The 24,192-nt window shown below is 37.2% G+C and overlaps 1 protein-coding gene across 2 annotated transcripts; it reads right to left on the reverse strand.

The window, feature by feature from the left end:
* Window positions 1–2,509: 2,509 nt before the first annotated feature.
* SPDL1 (spindle apparatus coiled-coil protein 1) lies at window positions 2,510–23,509 on the reverse strand. Of its 2 annotated transcripts, none has more exons than XM_036241773.1 (12): window positions 23,482–23,509; window positions 18,938–19,119; window positions 16,303–16,479; window positions 13,826–14,020; window positions 12,894–13,043; window positions 12,696–12,794; window positions 12,507–12,617; window positions 10,206–10,346; window positions 7,867–7,970; window positions 6,844–7,031; window positions 4,489–4,819; window positions 2,510–3,008 (listed from the first exon to the last, which is right to left on the reverse strand). In XM_036241773.1, exons 2-12 carry the CDS (start codon window positions 19,094–19,096, stop codon window positions 2,861–2,863), a joined length of 1,803 nt encoding a protein of 600 aa, XP_036097666.1. In that variant the 5' UTR covers window positions 19,097–19,119; window positions 23,482–23,509; the 3' UTR covers window positions 2,510–2,860. The 2 variants fall into 2 exon arrangements, with proteins under 2 accessions (XP_036097666.1, XP_036097665.1); XM_036241772.1 differs by lacking the exon at window positions 23,482–23,509 and adding an exon at window positions 23,001–23,320.
* Window positions 23,510–24,192: the final 683 nt, after the last annotated feature.

Here is a 24,192-nt window from a genome sequence, read left to right on the forward strand (position 1 = left end):
ATCATACTTATGTCTTGCATTACAATTTTTGTTGAAAACTGGACATTTTGAGTATTATAATGTGCCAACTCTAGAAATCAGATTCCCCAAGTTTGTTGTTGCTGGTGGTAGTTGCTGCTGTAATTGTGTGTGATTTTTCTGCACTAGTTTTTGTGTTTTCTTTGTTGTGTGTGGCCCCTGAAACCTCTTATTCTATTAGCTTAGTGGTCAGCTGGCGACGTCAACTTCCTGAAATGCCAAGACTTCGCTGATTTTTCTTGGTTAACTGTTCACCTGTCTGCTGTGAGCCCTTGATTCGTTTCCAGCATCCAATAAAGTTGATTCTGGCTGATTTTGTGGAGGAATAGGCTTTTGGTGTTTCCTATCTAGTTTCTCTGATATCACTCACTATTCTACTTTTCTCTAAAAGAGAGGATAAAGATTCTATCTACCTACCTATCTATATTTGCAATAAAGAAAAAAAAAACACACCATACAATTTGAATGACACGTGGTAAGAGAAGGCAGAAATAGGGATAGAAGCTAGATTTCTTTAAATATACCTGCTTTGTAGATTTTACTACCTGGACTAGCAAATAGCCAAACTAGTCTTTTCTGCCTCCATTCTAATATTTTTCTTAATCCATTTTTCATTATGCCTGCAGAGTGTTTTTACTAAAAATAAATTGAATAATTTATTCAACAATCACTTTGCTTATAATCAATTATTCAGTTGCTTCCCATCATCTACAGTGGTGATTTTTCAAAATATATTCCTAAAAACTCAAAACTCAACAGAATTGGCTCAGTCCCCAGGAGTGGTAAGGCAGAAGCTCTTTGGGTAAGGTTCTCTGGTTATCACTATTCTTCAACCTTTAGTCACAGTTGCTCAGTTAATTTATAGATCCATCTAAATTTTTGCTTCTAAAAAAGATTTCTCTCACTCACGTTCTTCATGATTTTGCTACTAGCTATCTCTTCAGATTCTATTTACTATTGTTGCCTTTCACTAGCCCTATCCATCCTTTCTTCTACCTGTAATGCTCTTCTCTCCTTGCCTTAGGAAACCTCTGAAGGAATCCAGCTCAGCGATTTAAAAAAACATGCAAAAGGCCCCGGCAGTTTCTTGTTTCCTTCTCTGTTCCTCTAGCATGTTGGACATTCTATTACAACCTTTACCACCCTAATTTTTTCACCATTTACTAACACCTGTGCCCTTGGACAAGTAACAGCCTCTCTGAGGCCATGGTTTCCTCATCTATAAAATGAGGATACATAAAGTATAACATTCAGCTTTACAGAAATGTTGATAGGGTTATATGTGGCAATAGACGAAAGGGCTTAAAGGAGTGCTTGGTACATTAGATAGATTCAAATATTAGACATAACTATTATTACTGGTAATACCACCACCACTACTACTACTACTCATCTATGTGGGTCTACTAAACTGTGAGTTATGAAGGATTATTTTTGCACCCCTAGCACAAATGCAATGTTGGAAGAAATGATCTCCATTCTATAATATGCAATAAATATGGTCATTCATTTGTTACTATTCTCAGGCTAAAATGGTTTTCTAGTACCTTCAGCTACTTTTGGCAAGAGATGTTATTGAATATGCAACTGCAAATTTCCTGAGAGCATGCTTTTTGTATCAAATTAAAATTAAAAGTTTATTATTTAGTTAGAAGTAAGAGGCAATTTCTTTTTACCTAATAAATTGCAATAGACTTATCTAACTAACCCAGTGTGATAGTCAACTTGGTTGGGACACAGAGCCTCGATATGTGGTCAAACATTATTCTAAATGTGTCTGTGAGTGTGTTTAGGTGAGATTAACATTTAAATCTATGGACTTTGAGTAAAGCAGATTTCCCTCCATAATGTGCGTGAGCCTATGCTTGAGATTAGTTGAAACCCTAGACTGACCTCCCCCAAGCAAAGTAGAATTCTGTAGCAGATGGCCCTCAATCTTAATCTGAGACTGGCTCTTCCTTGGGTCTCCAACCTGATAGCTTTCAAACTCCAGATTTTGGACTTGCCAGCCTCCATAGGCACATAAGCCAATTCCTTAAAATAAATCTGTCTCTCTCTCTATAGACCCCATATTTGCTATAACAGGTACACTGGTGTGCCACAAGAATTTTTAAAACATGCAATATCTGAAAATCTGACTACTCAGGGGCACTGCTCCCTTTTCCCTTAGACTGTCAAATTTAAAAAAAATGACAACAGCCAACGCAGCAATAGGTGTCCAGTGTGAATGAATAAAATTCATACCTATTTTTTTTGTCAGATCAGCAAAAAATATATGGTGGTTTTTTTTGGTGTGCTGCAGAATTTTAGTAATTATTTTGTGTGTGCCATGAGATGAAAAAGGTTGAAAACTGCTGGTATAGATTAATACACCCATCTATAGTACATATGAAATTAAGTTACAGACCAGTCTATAATCATTTAAAAGAAAAACAAATATTTATTTAGAAAGTTTAGAATTAAAAATACAAACATGAACATAGGTGCTTTAAATACTGATAAACTCCAGTTAATATATAATATATGGCTCTGACAGTATGTGTTACTATCACTTAAAAACTCCATATATAATGCAACAAACAGATTTATTACAACACCTCCTTTCAATTCATAGTTTATTCACATCGAAGCTCCATGAAGGACCATCACTTAAGGAACTCTCCTGGTTAGAGCCACAACCAAATTTAGAACATGCAGTCAAAACAATATGAACATGCCAGGTCCTGGCACAATGAGTAGAAAGAAATGACCTCCAAGGTGGTATATTTCAAGTGAAGATCATCTTAACCTCCAAAGCAACCTTTTGGACAAGTGGTAACATACTCTTAGTAAAGATCAGTCTTTACTGCTGAGGGCACTGGGTCTCTGGAGTTGATTTAGAGGACACATATAGAATCGGGTGTGATTTCTTACAAGTTTTCTTTTCCAATTTGCTTGCAGTTTCTTTCCCTTCTTTAACTTCTGTTTGAAGCTTTGATTCAGCAGTTAACCTATAGGCATTAAAGCATCCATTCTGAATTCAAGTGTGCTTAAGAATAATGAAAGAAGGGATAATTCTCTAGTATAATGGGCCTCTAATCAGACATGGTGATTTTTTATGTATATAAGGAAAAAAATTAGAGTTGACTCCAATGTCATTAAGAAAACTAAGTTATCAACTATCTAAAAAAATCTATGTCAATAGACTCAGTTTTTTAAATATCTAAAGAAAGGAGAAACATCTGTAACAAAAATAAATTAATTACTAAAATTTTTTAAATAAAGGAAATTCTAAAAATGTTTAAAGAAAGATCTTTAAGGTAGATAAGAAGTCATGGCAAAGTCTAAATTAAATAATTAAAATATAAGGAGGGTGCCTATTATAATAAGCACACCTAGCAAACAATTTTAAATGCTGTAGAACAAGTTTAATGTTAACATGACATACAAAAGGCAAAGTGCAAGATAAAAATAACATACTATCCTGGGCTGCATACATAGATGTCTATTTGTCTCATAAAAAACTCAACTTGAGTTTCAACTAGCAGAATAATAATTTAAGAAAAAATAAACAATGAAGAGATATTTCCCTTCCACTCACTTTCTCTTACTTTTTGACCTCTATTATTTTAACTCTTTTAAAGGCTAAGGCTCTTAAAACATGAATTGCTATAGACATACATGTCTTGACACTTTCTATTTTAGTCACAAATTCAAATATGCAGAAACTAGAAGCTTTGAAGTTTTGATGTAAAACAAAAATGAACTTACCTTTTATATTTTAAAATGTCAAAATAGGTATCAAAGCCCACTTTTTTTTTTTTTAATCCTCACCCGAGGACATTTTTTGTTCAGATAGAGTGGGAGGGAGAGAGAGAGAGAGAAACATTGATGTGAAAGGGACACATCGAGTGGTTGCCACCTGCAAGACCCAACCAGGGCCAGGGACAAACTGCAACCGAGGTACATGCCCTTAGCGGGAACTGAACCCGGGTCTCTCTGGACCGCAGGCCGACGCTCTAACTGCTGAGCCAAACCAGCCAGGGTTCAAAGCCCATTCTTAAAGGCTTAGGATAAACAATTTCAAGAGCCAAAAAAATTTTACCTAACAGTTTTCCAAAAGGCTGAAATTTCTTAGACCATTGGAAAGCCATTTTAGGAGGTGAGCTGATTTTTCTTTCATGGTCACTCTCGAACCAGAAAAACAATAACTGTACACTTACCCAAACCAACAAAATGTTCAGAGAAGTATTAAACTGTGATATTTCTGTTCCATGAAACCGAGAAGTATAACTTTTAAAAAGAATTCCCTTATTCGGAAATCCTTTCCCCTTGCAATCATTTTAGTCTTTCTTAAAGTTTTAAAAATGTTGAAAGTAGATAGAAGAAATTATACTGCAGGTAACACGAAGACAATCGATAGAGAACCACACCATTCATGCAGTCACAGAGAAGAGATGGAGAGAGCTCTGCCAGCTGCCGGACACTAACCTGGGAGCGTCAGGGGAGCTTCCGCTTCTCTCCTGTATGGCTGGAGCTTCTGCGAGTTGCACACATTTCTTTTCCTTCGCTGGCTGAATGTTCACAGGCAGACTTTTGTGAGGAGAGAGAGTGACTCCTGGTGTGTTTACAGAAACAGTCTTTTCTAACTGCAAGTCGTTACCTTCTAAACTGCCAGTGCAGAATTGTGGCCCCTCTTTCTGAGGCAGCAAGCTAGAAACTCCTCCCCCCACAGCACTGTTGGCACAGGTGTTGTTGGGGGTGGTTATATCCATGGGCAGCACCTCACGCCTCTTCTTGAGTACAGGCACTTCAATTTTCTCTGAGAATAAAAATCATTAAAAATATAGCCAGTTAATAAATCAAAGACACAATCCACACAGAGGATGAGTTATAAATTTGTCCCCATTCTTTTAAAACCCACTCATTTCCTTATTAAAATATATTGTTTCTATTTTTATCTTTCTTTTTCATGGACTCCATTAACTTTATCTTTTAAAGGTTATCTGCTTGTAAACTTTTTCTTCAGGAACTCAATACATTTGACTCCAGAAATGAACACAAATGTTCTTTTCTAGTGTTGTGATAAAAGCTGCGTGGGCCTCATGAGATCGCAGTGTGGAGATGAAGAAGGATACAGTGGCTAAAAGTCAGGGAATCTAGGTACAAATCCTAATATATAAGCACTATAAGCTGGATGACCTTGAGAAAAGTGCTTAACCTCTCTGAGATTTTCTTTAAAATGGGGATTAAAAGTACCCACTTCACTCAATATTGTGTTTTGTAAGAATAAAATAAAAAGACAGGTCAACTTCTCTGAATATGGTGATTTGTGCCTATTAGCCCCACCTACAAAATATATTCAAAACATGAGTACTTCTACCATGGATGCCTCCCAGTTCAAACCATATTATCATGTCTCACTGCAGACTACTCCAACAGCCTTCTGCCCACTGCTTCACAGAACATCACTCCAGCCCCTATGCTGGTCCACATCCAGTCACTGAATTAATCACTCTAATAAGTCTTCCTTATCCCCATACCTTTTCTTTCATTTTCAAAATAAAAATTTTAGTGAAGTTGGAGAAACCACAGTGGAGCCAGGGGTTGATGTTCCTGTTCTACACTGATGTTTTAAAATCATTATTTCCCCTTTCTCTTTCAAATGCTCTTTTAAAATCCACATAATCTAGATTCACTATACTGCCTCAAGTCTCTTTGCTATCTTCAGTTCAGCAACCTTTGAAATTCAAAATGGATTAATTCTTAACCAGAAGAGCTTGTAAGAATCAGGGAAGAGGAAAAAAAATGACAGAAAGAGAAGACTTTTTAACTAAAAACACCTTACTATTGCCGACAACCTCCCCACTATTGTTGAGAATAACTCCAGTCACTGAGGCAGTAATGAAAAGAGAGACTTAGACATGTGAACAGTGTAGGGGTAAAAACTGTTGAAAATCTATAAACTAAAACATGTAACACTTTTTTTTTATAAGAACCATCATATTTCTTAGACTTATTTTTGGCCTTTTTTCCCCTTTATTGATTTTAGAGAGAGAGAGAGAAACATCCATGAAAGACAACATCGACTGGCTGCCTCCTGCACGCCCCACACTGGGGATCGAGCCCACAACCTGGGCATGTGTCCTGACCGTGAATGGAACCTGTGACCTCTTGGTGCATGGGTCAATGTTAAACCACTGAGCCACACCAGCCAGACTTTTTGGCCTTTTATATCTTAATTTATGTATAGTAAAATCACTCTCTTTAGTGTATAAGATGGGTATTTTCTATCTGAATGATTATACTTGCTAGTTTCCCTCTAATATTTGTTCTATTATTCTTCCTTAATAACAGAATCCCCAAGATTTAGTTGGGAACGGGGACCCTGAGAATCAAGACTGCATTTCTCAAACTTTTCTTGTAGGCAGATGAGGCCATCACTAAATTCTGCTCAAGACATATACTGTCCAATAACGCAAATGAAACCTAGATCCTGACACTGACCAGTCCTGGGACGCCTCCTCCAGACTTTCATCAGGGGGAGGAATAACTACCTATCTTGTTTAAGTGTCTATTATTTTAGGTTTTCTATAAGAACTAACAGAGCTCCCAATTATTAGCTGCCTCAACAAAATTGAACTCTTAGATATTACATATCTTAGAACTTAGAACCCAGTTATCTTTGAATTTTCCTACACAGTAAATTTGTTTTACTAAATATAGATACATAGCCACAAATTAGTTTGCAACAGGGTTTGCATAAATGAACTATAGCAATCATATTTGGTATGATCTCTCAGAGCTTCTCATGATGAAAAGATAAAGTATGTGAGACATACATACCCTCAGGTTCATACTTCAGTTTTAACTCATCTATTTTGGCTCTCAGTTTCATATTTTCACTTTGGGAAAACTGGAGGCATCTTTCATTGGCAAAAAGTTTTCGCTCAATATCCAGAGCCCGCTGGCTTTCAAACAATGCTTTCATTCGCTGTATGGACAATTCCCCTTTAGTGCTTTCATTTTCTTTGCTATATTAATAAAAAAGAAGAACTAAGAAATATTAAAATAACATAATATAAATAAATGTAGTTGTGACTACAAATCTTTTATTATATATTTGAACTCTTAGTCAAAAATATATTTTAACCTTGAACAATGGCACTTTTAAATAAAATAAAAACTTCAAGCATTCTTTAAAGGAAATGGACAAAGGGGGAAATATCCTTTCCATATTTATTCATGTGTAAATAAATCCCTTTAGATTTAAAATTATATATTTATTCTAGAAAAATCTGGAATATAAGAACATTTTTTACATTAAAGTTCTTTCTTTTTTTTTTCTTTTTTTAAAAATTTTTTTTATCCTCACCCGAGGACTTTTTTCCATTTTTTGTTCAGATAGAGCGGGAGGGAGAGAGAGGAAGAGAGAGAGAGAGAAACATCGACGTGAAGGGACACATTGAGTTGCTGCCACCCGCACGACCAACCAGGGCCGGGGACAAACTGCAACCGAGGTACGTGCCCTTAGCGGGAACCGAACCCGGGTCTCTCTGTACCGCAGGCCGACGCTCCAACCGCTGAGCCAAACTGGCCAGGGCTACATTAAAGTTCTTTCAACTTACCAATTGAAAAAGCTAAACACAAAGAAATAAAAGAATTAATTATTCATTAAAAGTATTTTTTCTTCAATAATCAACACTAACTAAATCTTGACTAAATCTTGCTTAATGACCAGAGATATTTTGTTGTCTTTCCATTCTGAAATTTTCATTTGGCAATATTAAAACAAAAATGTGTAGTCATTAATATTACTTATTATCCACAAGTCAAAAGTCTCCATCTTTTTATTGAGCCAACACTTACTTTGAGTTGTCAAGCTTTATCTGAAGTAAATCTGTGTAATAGGTGGCATCTTTCAGAGCACCAGAGTTTTCTGAAGGCTTAGATTCCATGCTTTCATATAAACTCTAAATAAAAAACAAAAATTCTGATTACTTGAAATAAACAACAAATTAGGTTAGTATACGTTTATTAATAGTAATATCAGCTACCACTTACTGAATGTTTATCACATAGTAGGCACTGTGCTAATAAGCACTATCCATTTAACTCATTTACCTTCTGACCTAGGTATAAGAATGAGCATCCCTCTCATAAACATAAGGGAACTGATACCACAGGCAAGTAAAGAGAAGAATCTGAACCCAGATCTGTCCCCACACCTGTGTCCTCTGATTTCCCTCTCCTTTTAAAATGGAAGAAATAAATACTCACTGAGTTTAATTCTGGACTTTATGACAAAGCCATAAATTAGAAAAATATGAAAAAGAGTAAAGATCCTTAAAGTTATTTTTGGTGCCCATTCTTCTGAGACTCTGATGGAATCCCTGTAAGATTTCTCTAGGGTAAAAAAATATAAAACTGCTTTAAAAAGTGTAATCAATATTAAAGACTGCAGGTTAAAACCTCCTGGTTAAAGCCCTAATTTTCAAAGTATAGCGCTAAGCCCACTCGTGGGCACATAAGCCTGCCAACTGATGTACTGCAAATGTAACCAAGATTGTAGTCTTTTCAACAGTTCTTAAAAGAAAGGGAAAAAGGTACATACACTTAAATTTTATAATACACTATTGCCTACAACTTAAAATGCCTAAGAGAGGGGAACATTTTAAAAATGTCATTTATAAACATTAATTAGTTATTTAGTGAGAAAATATCTGTGCTCCCAAAGTTAATTTATAAATTTAATGTAATTTTAATAAGAAAAATACCAACAAGTTTTTTTGGAGCTACACAAGATATTCACAGAGAAAAAAAAAACTGTAAGAGTAGCCAGAAAAACCTTGAGACAAAAAAAGCTACTTCTGTAGTATTCCCATCAAATACACATATTCTGCGCTGGCCGGGGTGGCTGAGTTGTTTGGAGCATCGTCCTGGACACCAAAAGATGGCGGGTTTGATTCCTGTCATGGCACATTACCCAGGTTGTGGGTTTGATCCCCTATTGGGGCACATATAGGCGGCAACCGATCCATATTTCTTGCACATCAATGTTTCTCTCTCTCTCTCTCCCCCTTCCTTTTTAAATTAATGCAAAACATATCCTTGAAAATCAAAAACAAAAACCTGATTCTAATCACTTCACACAAACCCAAAATGAGGAATAATCTACAAAGTAACTATCATACTCTTCAAAAATGTAAGGATGACAGATAAAGACTGAAGAATTGTTCCAGATTAAGGAAGACTAAAAAGACCTGATAATTAAATACAACATGCGATCATGGACTGGACCCCAGAAAGGAAAGGATTTGGCATATTTTTGTTTTGCTGTAAAGGACATTAGTGGTAACTGATAAAATATAAAAGGCAGCTTGGCTAATACTATGTATCAATGTTAATTTCCTAATTTTGATCATTATACTGTGATTATGTAAGAGAATTAACTCTAATTAAAGACTGAGGTACAATTTCTGGGAAAAGAAAGATCTGGTTTGCAATTTAAACTCTAAAGTGTTCAAGAAAAATATAAACACAGAGAGAAAGACAGAAGATAATAAAGCAAATGTGGTAAAATTGACAATTAAGGAATCTGGGTGAGGAGTACATAGGAATAATTTTATAACTTTTCCAGGAATTGAAATTTATTTCACAACAATTTTTAAGAAGTAGTTTGTTTATTAAAGACTTCTATGAATTCTAATTGCCACACAATGTTGGACAACGTGACAAAAGCTCCTCCTATGCATCCATTACAAAATGGAACTGGACAGCCCTGAAAAATAAACAATTACTGATAACATGGAACATGAGGAACAAATCTCACTGACAGAATGTTGAGATGAAGACAAACAAAAGAGTATATAATGAATGATTCTATTTCTATGAAGCTCAAGGTTATTTGTACATCTATACTGATAAAAGACATGTTAACACTCACTGAATTACACACTAAAGATATGAGCACTTTAAGTTATAACTTGCACATAACAACAAACATGAGGGAGATTCCTTTACTCTGGCTCTACTAAAAGCAATAGTTGACACCAGTGAAAAGCAAAAAGAAACTAGAAGAAACAAATTAAATATTGATCAATCTCAACTGAAACTATAAGTTAATTATGTAACAAAGAAACCAATTCAGAAGTATTAAGATATTCAACCCAAAATTTGGCTGTATTTTAAAAAGGTGTCATACATACCTTAAATTTCTCCAGATTTCTAATTTCACCTAAGAGATGTTTAATTTCACCATTCTTCTGCTCCAACATGGCAAACAACCGTTCTTGCTGCTCAAATTCAGTTTGAGACCCTTTCATTTGTAGCAATGTGGCAATTTGTAACTGGGGAAAAAAAAATCACCACCCCCGCCCCCATAAAACTGAGTGAGAGACAGGAAGATTCTGATAACCATATTTGTGGTAAATTCATATTTTGTACTATATTACTTTAAACTCATTTTAGAAATTGAACTAATTAGCTAATAATCTAATAACTTGAACATATCTATATCAGTAAGTTTAGTTAGTTACTCTGACTACTTATGAATGATACCTGAAGTCCTAACTGAAGTCCTAGTTATACTTCTGTGAAACAACTGAATTGCATGACTGTTCTGGAAGCATGTCACTTAATTGGTAAATAAGCCTAGACAAATGCTGTATTCTACTCATCACATGTACTCTCATTAGGGTCTCATGAGGTTTCTCCAAAATTCTAATTAACTTCAACAGTGTTAAGTGGGAAAAATTTATTAGGCTTACTTACATTCATAAATGTGAGATTCAGAAAGCACAAGGATGGAAAGTAAAGGGTAAAAGGCAATCTAAGGATATTAAGGAAATATTCGGAATATGTTTATTTTTTAAGAGCAGCAAATAATTTACCTAATTATGACCCTGCCTAAACCTAGAGTTCCATAGCAACTGAAAAGAAATTAACTAAAATCTATACCTAACAATTCTTTCTGCCTTCAGAAATTTCTGGAGTTCTAAAAAGTGTCAATTAGTTTAAATATAATTTTGAGTAATGCAAGCAATAAATGATATAAGGGGGCAGGTATGGTTACAAGGAAGAGAGAAAGATGACTTCTAATATTTAAAGGATCCAATTTTTGTTCCTGCTTCAGACTGGAGGCGAGACACAGTTGGCCTAAGAAGATTGCTACTTGTGTCTCAAGATAGTATGGAATTTCATGGGAACGCTGGGAGATTAATAGTAGGAGCCCAACAAACACTGAAAGAAAACAAATAGCAAATATGAAAAATTTACAAATAAATCATTCCCAGAAAGGGGAGAGCCGCAGTAAACCAGGCAGCACAGTCAAGTCTTAGAAATAAGAGCCAAGGCTATTGTTTTTAAGTACTACTTCCTTATTTGCCAAGCACCTTGTAAGCATTTCTCTATGCTTTCGTTTAACTCCAGGACAATTCTAAGAGGCAGATTCTATCATCTCTACAGATGAGGTGACTGACTGATGCTCTGAAAAATAAAAATACTTGTCCAAGGTCACACAGCTAGCAAGTGACAGAATGAGGATTCAGTCCCAAGTTCATCTAACACCACAGTTTAATCGCTGACCTTTCCTATTTCTTTGGTAGATCTCCTTATCCTAAACGAGAGGCAGGAAGCCTTCCAGACTTTGAGTTACTGCCTTAGGAGAGTTAGGTACAACAGATCAGATCAAGATTGTAAGGCTGGTATAATACCAAAATCTTTCCAACTTCTACATGTTTTTCGGTTACCAATTTTTTGCATAAACTGATGACCAACAAACCAAAACAAAATTAAAAGAGCCTATATGCTTGACTTGAGGAACTGCCAAAAGAAAAAAGGAAATCCAAATTCTACCCTATATATAAGCTTTTGGCAGAGAGCTGAAGAATGATGAGAGAGCTACTTTAAGTTGACATAGAAACCTTAGGGCTATGCTAAAGAAAACACCAAGCCAACAGCAAGAAATAAAGACATACAATTCTTTTTTTTTTTTACACTCCACAAGGAAAGGTTTGTACCTCTCTGGCAAGGCTAGCGAGTAACCATTAAAAACAATCAATCAACCAATGGGTACTAAATATACTACAACTAAAACTTTACTATAGGATTTAAAAACATATCAATGGATCTTATGTTCAATTTAAAAATATTGATTTTCTAAAATCATGCGGTTCTAGAAATAACTTTGTAAGTACACTCCTTGAAGGAAAAGATGCTTTCTTTATCTTTACATGTAATGCTGATTAAAAATATGTTTAGGCCCGGCTGGTGTGGCTCAGTGGTTGAGCGTTGACCCATGCACCAAGAGGTCACGGTTTGATTCCCGGTCAGGGCACATGTCCAGGTTATGGGCCAAATCCCCAGTTGGGGGCATGCAGGAGGTGGCCAATTGATGTTCTTTCTCATTGATGTTTCTATCTCTCACTCCCTCTCCCTTCCTTTCTCTCTAAAAATCAATAAAGAAAAAAAATATATTTAGTAAACCTTTGATGGTGATAATTCTATACCTTCATTCTTTGCATCTGTTCTCTATTAAATGCATTTTGCTTCTTTAGTGACTGATACTTGACTTTCATACTGATAAGCTGGCGTTCCATTGCTGCCCTTCGATCTTCTACCTAGAAAATATTAACATGTTTAATTTATGTTTGTATTAAGTGAAATGTCAATTTAATCAATGGAATGTTCATAAGTACCTCTGCAAACAAAGAGTTGCCTTTACTATTGGGGTCCAGGGCTTGCTGGAGTGCCTGGTCTAACTGCACTTGAAGATCTTGATTTGCTACACGAGCTTTCTAAATTCAAAAGAAAACAATTCAGCTAACAGAGATTAGATTAGCAGGAAAACCACTTATTGTAAATTGGAAAAGATGAAGATACTGTAACCATAATACCTCTAAGGCATTATAGTAAGAAACTGCTTCTTTCTCTCGCTCCTCTTTTTCTTCTGTAAGCCGGTCGACCTGGCGCATTAAATTAGAATTAAGAAGTTCGAGTTGTTCTTGTCTGTACTGTAGTTCGTTCATTTCTTCTTTGAGGTTGGTCTATTCAACAGGAATTGAAAAAGAGAAAATTCTCTTCAATAATCCTTTATTTAGCAGCTGCTCAGTTTATCTATCAGCAATGATTCACACTTAAAACTAAAGAACCAGTTAAAGGTTTTACGGTGCATAATAAAAATTACTACATTTTCCAACAGGAAACAAAATAAAAGGCTCTAGAGCACCGGTTCTCAACCTGTGGGTCACGACCCCTTTGGGGGTCGAACGACCCTTTCACAGAGGTTGCCTAAGACATATCAGTAGCAAAATTACAGTTATAAAGTAGCAATGAAAATAATTTTACGGTTGGGGGTCACCACAACATGAGGAACTGTGTTAAAGGGACGTGGCATCAGGAAGGTTGAGAACCAATGCTCTAGAGACTGTCCTTTCCTGAAAACTTAAGGCTTTAATTTTAGTTAACCTTAGCCTGCAATGAATAAAACTATGTTCATACGTATATAAACTTCCAAGAGACCAACATTTTATATTGTTTTTTTTTTTAAATAATACAAATTAGGATCAGAGCAAATGCCTCTAAATTCTTCTAGAGGGTTCATTAATCTAAAGATAAAGTCTGTCATACATAACCATGTAATTTAAAGCTTTATTATGCATGAAGTAATATACCTAAAAACTCTGTAAAACACTTTTTTAGTTAGATCAAAGCTAGGCCAAAAAAGAATTCAGCCTTAAAACTAATATGAGATTATTACAAAAACATGTAAAAAATATGCAAAAATAAAATAAAGAAAACCTCAGAGTACACGTGCCATAAAAATTACCTTCATACTTTCCATTTCTGTCAGTTCAATTTGAAGAGCCAGCACCTCAGATGACATGCTTTCATGTACCCGTTCAGACATTATCCGCACTTCCTCTGATTTACAAGAGAGGAGGTCCTTCTGATGATCTACCTTGTGCTTCAGCTGCTTTTCGCTAAGCCTAGCTTCATCTAATTCCGCTTTCAGTTTTTCTAACTAAAGTAAAAAAATAAATAAATAAAAGAAAAGACAATCTTATTAATCAAAAGGCAACTGAAAGTCATCAAAACATACAGTTGCTGGTACCTGCAGGATAACTATTTTAGAAGACAGTCAACCTGAACAAAACTATCTGATAACTTCCTAAAATGTCACATAGTTCCAAATCATGGAAAACTAAGAATACATAACTTTACAGGGAACAAACTTACAGCAGAAGGGTGAAGCTTTAGGGTCAGATCTAAGTCTAACCTGTCTCAGTTTCATTCCTCATTCGTAAAACTGGTAAATGACTGTACCTGTTATCACAACTCTCAACTGTGGCTCGCAACTGAGATCGCATGGGTAAAACCTCAGCACTATGCTTAGCATTCACTAAATGGTTACTGTTATCAATAAAAAGTTTTTGCTTACTGTCCAGGATTATGATTATCATCTATATTGAATTATCTTCAATAGGGTTTCAACATTCTTAGAACACATCCTGATATTTGTTTTCTATTTAAAAAATAAGAGCCTCTTAGCTTGATTTGTTTTCCCTTTTCTATTTTCATTATGTGAAATAAAAATTTCAACTAAATGACATGTGGAAACATGGCCATCTTTCTGAAAAACATCACTGATTGACTCAACCTTAATGCATGATGAGACTGTTGGAGTTTCATATATGGCCAAGGTTAGGCATCTTTTAAGACAGTGACATGTCTTGTTATACAAACATACAAATAGCCCAAATAAGTAATCAGAGTAGGTCTGGATTCCTGACATCTTTGGCTGCTGTGTGAAGAACAAATGGTATGAAAAGCAGTGATAGGAACAGGCTACCATAGTAGTCTAGGAGAGAGTTGACAGCGATCTGAACTAGAGAGGCAGAAGTATAGATGGATGTTTTGTGATCAAATTCCAAGAACTCGTTGATGGGCTAAATGTGAGAAATAAGTGAAGGATAACAGATAAAGCTTCAAATTTTTGGCACAAGTGATTTAAAATATCAGTAAAACAGAAATATTTTAGACTGATTTAGTATTTGCTCCACCAGCAAGCCATCTCTATAACTGGCCTTGCCTCAGTCTGAATATTCCTAGATTACTCTTTTTGGTTTAGATAATGAAAGCTACTGCTAAAATAAAAATAACATCCAGGAGAAAAATAAAAAGCATCATTATCAGTCATTAGTGTCTCAACTAAGATCAGTTTCAGACAAGCTGGCTTACTATTTGCCAGAGTGGTATGCGAGATTATTCTAAGTATTACGCAAAAGCATATTTTGATAGTTATGTTTGTACTGAATCTTAGAAACAAATATAACCAGCTCAAACATGTCATTTCATTGATATGATTTCCTTAAAAAGATGATTTAAAAAGGCAATATAGTGAGAAATTAAGTAATAATATAGGTGGTAGACAGATATAGAAAAAAAGATGCTACTTAAAACAATGAAAATTAGAAAAGACTTCTAAATCAGGACAAAAGCCAGGCCACGTTTTAGTAGAGAGGGTTCTGAAAAGTACGGACTACACAAAGAGGAGCTGTGATAGAAGTTCTGGATTCCTTGTAAGTAACCTGAGGGTACTGTGTAGATGGGGGTGCCAAAAGGGGATGGAAAATCACTGAACAACCGTTTAATCTGTATTTATGCCTGAAACAGGGCCAGTATAACATGCCATTACACTAAGTGCAGTGACACAGACTTGAGAATCAGATAGCCTCCGTTCAAATTGTGACTGATAACTTCTAGCTCTGTACTTTTGTCCAACTTAATCTGTTTAAACATTGGTTTTCTCACCTATTATATACTGAAAACAATCGTGCCTCCCTTATGAAGTTATAATAAAAACTGAATCACATATATATTAGTTTATCTTCAATAAAGAAACTATACAGTATCAATTCTAACGTACATAACTTTATACGAAATTGCAGAATTACAGAGTGTATCACTAATTGTAGTGAAAGCTAGGGGACCAGTCTTTCTGAAAAAGGGCTGTCATACTATCCACTATAAGCAAGGAGGTCATGCTGGTCACAAAACTAAAATTCTTTAACAAATATCCAGTTACTAAAATTAAATAACTGTAGTTAACTAGTAGAATGTTATTTATACAAGTTCTTTACGTAAACTCTTGTTTCTCAGTGTTTCCACTCCTCACATTAAGATGATAGAGCTCTCGATCTCAGCTATTTTGCATAGAAGTACTAAGAAAATCATCACCTAAAGTTTACAGATTGCTGCGTAAGCATGGAACATTTTTGTTCTGAAATACATAAAGAGCCAAACCTTATTTTTTAGTTCATTCACTTCTTGTCCATGGGTTCTGCTTAGTTGTTCTTCTAATTTCTCCAGGTGCATTTTTTGATCTTGTTTAATAGCTTCACATTCAGAGCTCAAACTTTCTAACATTCGACTCTTGAGCTCAACTTCTCTCTGAAGAGTATATTTTTCTTGTTCATAATTCTGAAAGCAGATTCGATCACAATTCAATTGCATAAAAATAACTTAAAGCCATCACATATAAGCAGTTCGCACCTTCAACTGTTTCATTCCTGCTTTATACAGTTGCTGCTTTCTAAGTAACAACCAGATGTTAAGTCTGTAATAACTTTGTAGCTAATCAGTCTTAAAAAAATAAAAAAAAATCCCTAAGGAGTATTTTAAAACTATATTCAAGTACATTCTAGGGATATGGTCCTTGCTTCTACACCCTGTCAAGGAAGTAAAAAGTATACCATGGCATGTCAATATGTCAAGTAATCACTGCTAGGAAAAAATAATAATAATAACAGCACTTAAGTTTTCCTAGAGAGAATTACTTGGTTTGACAATGATATGATCTACTTACAGCTCTGAACAAAATGAAGAAACAGTGGACTAGGGGTAAAGTGAAATACTAAGTAAGTCAGCCCTTACTTTTAGAATGTAGTTATCTAAGAAATGTTCACAAATGACTCTTTGAATAAATATAGTATTGAGACAAAAGAAGTATTTAACAAGACTCTTGCTTACTGACAAGAAAGTTTAAAGGTTAAAAGGGGCATCATTTCAAACTCCTTCAACAAGCTTTAAAAATAAAATAAATAAAATTAGATTAAATAGAAGAGAAAAACTTGAAAATAAAAGTTGCCATTAGTTATTTTTACCTGCTACATTTAAATTTTGAGATCAAAGTTTACATATGTTACCGAGCATTTACTAAATAAAACTGATTTATTCCTTCTTTTAATAAATGCGTCCCAGCCCTGGCCGGTTTGGCTCAGCGGTTAGAGTGTTGGCCTGAGGTCTGGAGAGACCCGGGTTCTGTTCCTGCTAAGGGCATGTACCTCGGCTGCAGTATGTCCCCAGCCCTGGTTGGGTTGTACGGGTGGCAACCACTCGATGTGTCCCTTTCACGTTGATGTTTTTCTCTCTCTCTCTTCCTCTCTCTTCCTCCCACTCTATCTGAACAAAAAATGGAAAAATGTCCTCAGGTGAGGGAGGAAATAAATAAATAAATAAATAAATAAATAAATAAATAAATAAATAAATAAATAACATACAGTGAACAAGACAGACAAAATGCCCTCTCTCATGGTACTTATAATCTGGAGATAATTAGCACTGCAGAGAATTAAGAGAGTGAATGATGGGAGCTTTATAATATGTAGTCAGGGAAAGGCCTCTCTGCTGAGGTGGCAACTAACAGAAACCTAAAGATTGAGAACTCAGTGCAGGTGGGATATGAACAACTCAGATGGAGGTAACAGCTCATGTAAAACCCATAAGGCAGGACCAGTATAGCGAAGAACAACAAAAAAGTAATTTGAAGGGCAAAGGTTGACAGGGTTCAGATCATACAGGGATCTGCAAACCCAAATAAGGAGCTCGGATTTTGTTGTAAATACAATTGGAAGCCAGTGTATGTTTTTAGCAGGGCTATCACACGATCTTCTGTATATTCTTCAATGGCCAATTGGCTGCTATGTAAAGAATGAATGGTATGGCCCAGCCAGTGTGGCTCAGTGGATAGAGTGTCATCCCATGGACAGAAGTCCCAGTTAGATTCCCAGTTAGGGTACATGCCTGGGTTGTGGGCTCGATCCTCAATGTGGGGGGGCGTGCAGGAGGCAGCCGATCAATGTATCTCTCTCACATTTATAGTTTTTTTTTTTTTCTCTCTCTACCTTCCTCTCTCTCTAAAACATCAATAAAAACATTTTTTTAAAAAAAGAGTGAATAGTATGAACAGAAATGAGGGAAGCAAGCAACCTGGTTAGAAGGCTACAGTTGTAGTTTAGGGAGAGAGGATGGTGGTCTGGACTAGAGTGGGAGTAGCATAAATTAATGTTTTGTAGGCCAAGTTCTTAGAGCTTACTAATGGATTAAATATGAGAAAGAAAGGACAAAAAGGTACTGAATTAAACTACTACATTTCTGGCTCAAGCAACTAGATGAATGTTATTACATTTATTAAATAAGCTAAAGAAAACTGCAAAAAAACATATGGTTAGTGCGCAAGGAATCAACTCTTCTGTTTATATTAAGTTTCAGATGTCCATTAGAGGGGCAACTGAATTTACAGTCTAGACTTTATGGAGAACTAAGGACTTGGTGTACTGTCATGGGCATTTAGCTATTATCTAAAGCTAAGAAACAAATGAGGTCACCTAGAAAGGGTACAGACGAATCAAAATCTGAAATCTAATATGTGGTGAAGAGAGAAATCATAACCTGATTTTCCAAACTCAGAACACCCTGGGTCAGAAAGAACATTAGGAATTCACTAAGATCAATTCTCTTTATTGGAGATGGGAGTGGGTGGGAACTAGATGTAAAATCTTCAGAAGAAAATAAAAATAATATTAATAATAATTGCTAGACAACACAAATCTTCAATAGCTAAGCACGCCCTTATAAACAGAAGAGTCTAGAGTCCTACCTCAGTTATGGTCATCATTTCATTACGACATTTATCTAATTGTGTCTGCAATTCGTTTTGGCTCTCCAAGAGTTGTAAACCATATTGCGCAGCTTTTAGTCGCTCTTCTTCAACTTCTTTGAGTTTGCTTCGAAGATCTGTGATTATGTCTGCCTCCATAATTTTTTACTGTTTTTAGTCTACTGTAAATAGAGAAAATAAAAGCACTTGAGCTTACATAAAAAACTTCATATAATAATATCAAATAAAATATATATTTAAATATATATTTCAATACCATTGCCATATAAAAACACAGTATTAAAGATTTTCTTCCTTTTAAGTGGTCACATTTATATTTTTATTCTGATGATTTTATAACCTAATTTGAGACCAAATCAAACAGAGCAAAAAAAGATGAATATATTTAATTTTGTTTCTAAGAAACAGTATCAAGAAGCAACATGTTAAGTGGTTGTGTGCTAAGTTTCCTTACATGCTAAGGAAAGGTGGGTCTCATAATTATATCATTATACAGGTAAACAAGGTAAGAAAAGAATAAAAGAAATCTAGAAACTTTATAGTAGCATACTACTTTTAATATATAAAAGGGCAACGTAAGAACTATCATGTCCACAATTTTTCGCAAGTGTTAATTTTATTAACTTCCTGCACAAATTAGATTTGCTATATTAAATATGCTTTATTGAAAACAGACTCACTAGTATTTTCCTAGTTATTCATAAGAGGGTATACAAAACAGAAATCATGTTCATAGTAATTAAGGAACATTGCCATCATTTTAGATTTTCAAGCAAGAACTTAAAATATATATATAGAAACATCCCACTTTAACTCCATCTTATTTAACATCCTTTCCAAATTAGTGTCAGCCTCTTAGGCCAGACTCAAACTCAGTTTTGCCTTCAAAGAGCAACATGCCATTATTAAGGTGTACCATGGTGTCTCTAGTTAATGTAGTCAAGTATTTCTTGAATCCCTTCTATGTTGGGCTCCATTCTGGGCACTTCAGATACATAAGAGGTCAACTAAACCAAAAGAAAAAGCTCTTCTTTCATAAAGCTTACTTTCCAGTGGGAGAAGACAATAATAATATAATAATTAATTAGAATATAATACATAATTACAAAGTAGAAATGGAAAAAAAAGAACAGCATAAGGGAATTCATAAGAGGTGGAGGTACTGTTACTAGGATGAAATTTAAAATAAGTATTTGAGTCCGGCCTGTATGGCTCAGCGGTTGAGCATCGACCCATGAACCAAGAGGTCACCGGTTTGATTCCCAGTCAGGACACATGCCCAGGTTGTGGGCCCGATCCCCAGTGGGGGACATGCAGGAGGCGGCCAATGGATGTTCTCGCTCATCAATGTTTCTATCTCTTCTCTCTCTTTCTCACTCCCACTTCCTCTCTCTCTAAAATCAATAACAAATTTTTTTTAATATTTACAAAAATAATAAATTAATAAGTATTCGAGTAGGAGGAGGCCTTCAGGTGACTTCTGAGCAATGTCTTACAGAAAATTACCCATGCACCTATTATCTATGTACCTATTTAGGGAAAGAATGTTCCAGGCAGAGGGGTAGTACTAAGACAGAAGGAAGCCCAAAGAAATGAACAAGATAGAGTTTATCTCAGAAAACTAAATAGAGGAAGATAGGCAGGATCAGGCCATTGCAAGGACCTGGGCTTCTACTCTGGGTAAAATGGGGAGTCACTGAAAAGTAGGAAAAGAAATCTGATATATTTAAAATAATCATTTTGTCTGCTTTGTTGAACAGTTTAGAGGGAAGCAAGTTGAATGCAGAAAGACCAAGATGCAATGACTGCATACGCCAGGGTGACTGCACAGGAGGTGAGAAATGGTCAAATTCTGCATATATTTTTAAAGGAAAGCCAACATGATTTTCTGACCAATGGAATGTGGGATCTGTGAAAAAGAAGTCAAAAATGCCTCCAAGGCTTCTGGCATGCACAACTAGAATAGATTTGCCATCAGCTGAGGCACCAAAAACTGTGAGTAAAGATTGTTTTGGAAAAAAAAATCAAGGGTTTAAGTGTTAGACATGAAATAACGTAAGCAAGCAGTCGGCTACATGAGTAGGAGAGGGATCTGGGCTGAAGATGTAAATTTGGGAGTTACTAGCCAAAATCCTTGAATCTTGATATCACGAGAGTATGAGCATAATGAAAGAGAAGAGCGCCAAGGAAGAAGTCCTGAAAAGAGATAGGAAAGAAGACAGAAAAATATACTTAGGTGTGACCAGTGAGATATGAATAAACCCAAAAGTGTACTGTGACCCTAAGAACAGTTGTGGTAGAGAGATGAGGGCAAAAACCTGACTGGAATGAGTTGGACAAAGAATGGTAGAATAAGAGATAGCACACACAGTTCTGTTCCAAAGGAGAGCAGATAAATGGGGCAGTATTTGGAGGGGAATTAAAATCAAATGTATTTTGTTTTATTTTTAAGACAAAAAATTAAGAAAAAAATATTAAGATAAAAAATGTAAAGAAAAAATTAACAGTATGCCCATATGCCATGGATAGATCCAGGAGAGAAGAAAAGGTGATGATATAGAAGACATGGAGAACTGCTAGAGTCATGAATAAACAGGATGAGGTCTAATGTACAGGAACCGATTTTAGACAGAAGCATGAATATTTAATCTAAAGTAAGGAAAAGCAAAGTCTATAGGTACAGACATTGATAAGCTGTATATATACTGGTGGAGTCTGCATAAGTGCCCTTCTAACTACTTCAATTTATCTGTGAATTAGGAAGCAATGTCTTTAACTAAGAATAAAGATAAAAGAGGAGAGACATAGAGGGTTTTAGAAAAGAAAAGAAAACATATCCTTCATTATCCAAGGTTGAGAGTTACTGCTCTAAAACACAAGACCTTTCCAAAGCCTGTACATGTCAGGGCCAGCTAATTGTTGCACTGTTAAAATAATTTATATTTGTTGAGGACTTCCCATTTGCCAGGCATAGTGCTTCAAATGCATTATCTCATTTAATTCTCCTGTTGGGCCTGGGTTAAGTTATCAACATTTACCAAAGAAAAAAATGGAGCAAGCCTCAAGGCATCCCAGCCAGCAATGTCCAAGGAAGCCAAGAAGTAAGCTCTCGTTTATTTAAAGGGTTTTGGAATTCCTTTTGTGTGTCAAGTATTGTGCTATTGCTGAGAGCACAATGGTGACCCCAAAACGAGACAACAGCCCAACCTTCCTGAATCTTACAGTCTATGAGTGGAAAGGTATTAAGTCAAATAACTGAACTGTACAGTTACAAGTGTGATAAAGTGCAACAGGGAGGGAGGGATGGTTGCTCTCTGAACCTGTAACGGGGGAGCTATCCCAATCTGGGTGGTGGGGTAGCGGGGAAATGGGACAAGAGAGATGTCTTGAGTAAGTGACTTCTTCAGCAGAGGTCTAATGGATGAGGAAGCGTTAATCCATCCATCTTTAAAGAGAGGTAGCTAGGGTTGAATAAGGAGTAGTCATGTGCCAGATTTGGCGCTTGGCGCTTTGCATACTTTATCTTATTTAATGCACTCAACAAGCTCACGAAACAGAAGGCTGTTCCTCCATGTACCCATGTGCACGCCGAGGCACAGACAGGTTCCCTCACTGGCCCACAGGGCACCGGGTGGTAAGTGGCTGGGGGAGATGGGAAGGCGGACCTCGCTCCTAACCACGTCTCCGAAACAGCATGCACACAGCATTTAGGGCACCGGGAGCCCCGGGACTCCAGCAGCCCCAGCTCCTACCCTGCATTCACTACTACTCACTGGCTGCGTGAACCCAGACATCTGATCTCATGTCCCGTTTCCATCCTCCGCATAAGGGTTTGGGGAAGATGACACCAGCCAATGAGTGAGAAGCAGTTAGGGCAGAATCACACACCCACGACTGTCCGGGGCAGCGCTGTCCAACAGAAATACCATGCGAGCCACAGGGGTGATTTTTAATTTTCAAGCAGACACCTTTTTTTTTTTTTTTTTTTTAAAGGTAACTAACAACGCAATTCATTTGAGTAATATTTTACTTAATCCAATACCTCCAAAATAGTATCAATTCGACGTGTAATCGTTATGAAAATCATTCACGGAACATTCCTCTTTTGCACAGTCTTCGGAATCCACTGCATATTTTACGTTTTATAGCGTTTCTCACACCGGGCAGCACAGGACCGGGGTCGTTATCTTTCGGAGGCCGGGCAGCCACTGCGGCCTTCCGCTTTCAGGCGGAATCCCCGGGGGTGGCGAAGCGGCCCAACGGAAAATGAAACCGGCTGGGAACCTGGTGTCCAAGGACCTGGGTTCCGTAGAAGCAGCTGTTCCGGCTACACCTCGGCCAAGATCCAGGCCCCGAGTTTCCTCAGCTCCCCGCCCCCCTTCCTAGCTCCCCGCCGCTCCTCTCCACACGCACGTTCCTCCAGGCCCTGGGCCTCTACCTCTGTCACTCCCTTCCCCCGCTGCTGCCGGCGGCTCGTGCGGAGAGTTCGCCGCGCCCAGGTTCCTGACGGCAACTCAACTCACCCCAGAGACATCAGCCATTCACGCCACCAGTGCCCGGGTCAGCGCCAAGGCGTTTTGAATGCAGTTCCCGCGAGAACGCGCACTTCTCACGAGATGTTCCGCCCCGGCGGCGCGTAAGGGGAAAAAAAAAAAAAAACCTAGACCGGCCCAGAGAGGGCTCCGCCCACTTGCTGCGACTGCGCAGGTGCAAGAGAGAGGCGTCTGGGCTTTGGTGCAGGTCTGGACCGTGGCTAGTGGTCTCCTCGGCTTTACTCAGGCTTGTTTTCCTGTGTGTCTTCCAGGTGTCCATTCTAGTGGCTGTGTCACGGGGTTTGTTTTTAAAGCACAGTACCTGCTGGAGAGAGCGTGTCGCTGGAAGGCGAGGCGCTGGGCCGTTCTGAGGTCTGCTGGCCTCAAACACCCTCCAGCAGATGGGCCAGCGTGGGCTCTGAGGGCCCTTCCCTCCGGGGCCTGTCGCTGGCCTCAGACATCTGAATCAGTGTGACAGTGCCCAAAAGCATCGTAGAACAGGATCACGGGTCCTTCACGGGACAGACTGGCCGCTATTCTAACGGCGTTAACACTTGAGCCTCCCCCAGGGGCCAGCCCGGTTCTCAAACGTCCGAGGATCATCTCAGTTAATCCCGCCAACAGCCCCGGGAGGTAGGTGTTATTTTCTCCTTTTCTGCGGAGGAACAGAAGCCTCGAGCAGCGGAGGGCCTTGGCCCGCCG

The sequence above is a fragment of the Molossus molossus genome, unplaced genomic scaffold, assembly GCF_014108415.1.
Source record: "Molossus molossus isolate mMolMol1 unplaced genomic scaffold, mMolMol1.p scaffold_m16_p_4, whole genome shotgun sequence".
NCBI classification, from domain to species: Eukaryota; Metazoa; Chordata; class Mammalia; order Chiroptera; family Molossidae; genus Molossus; species Molossus molossus.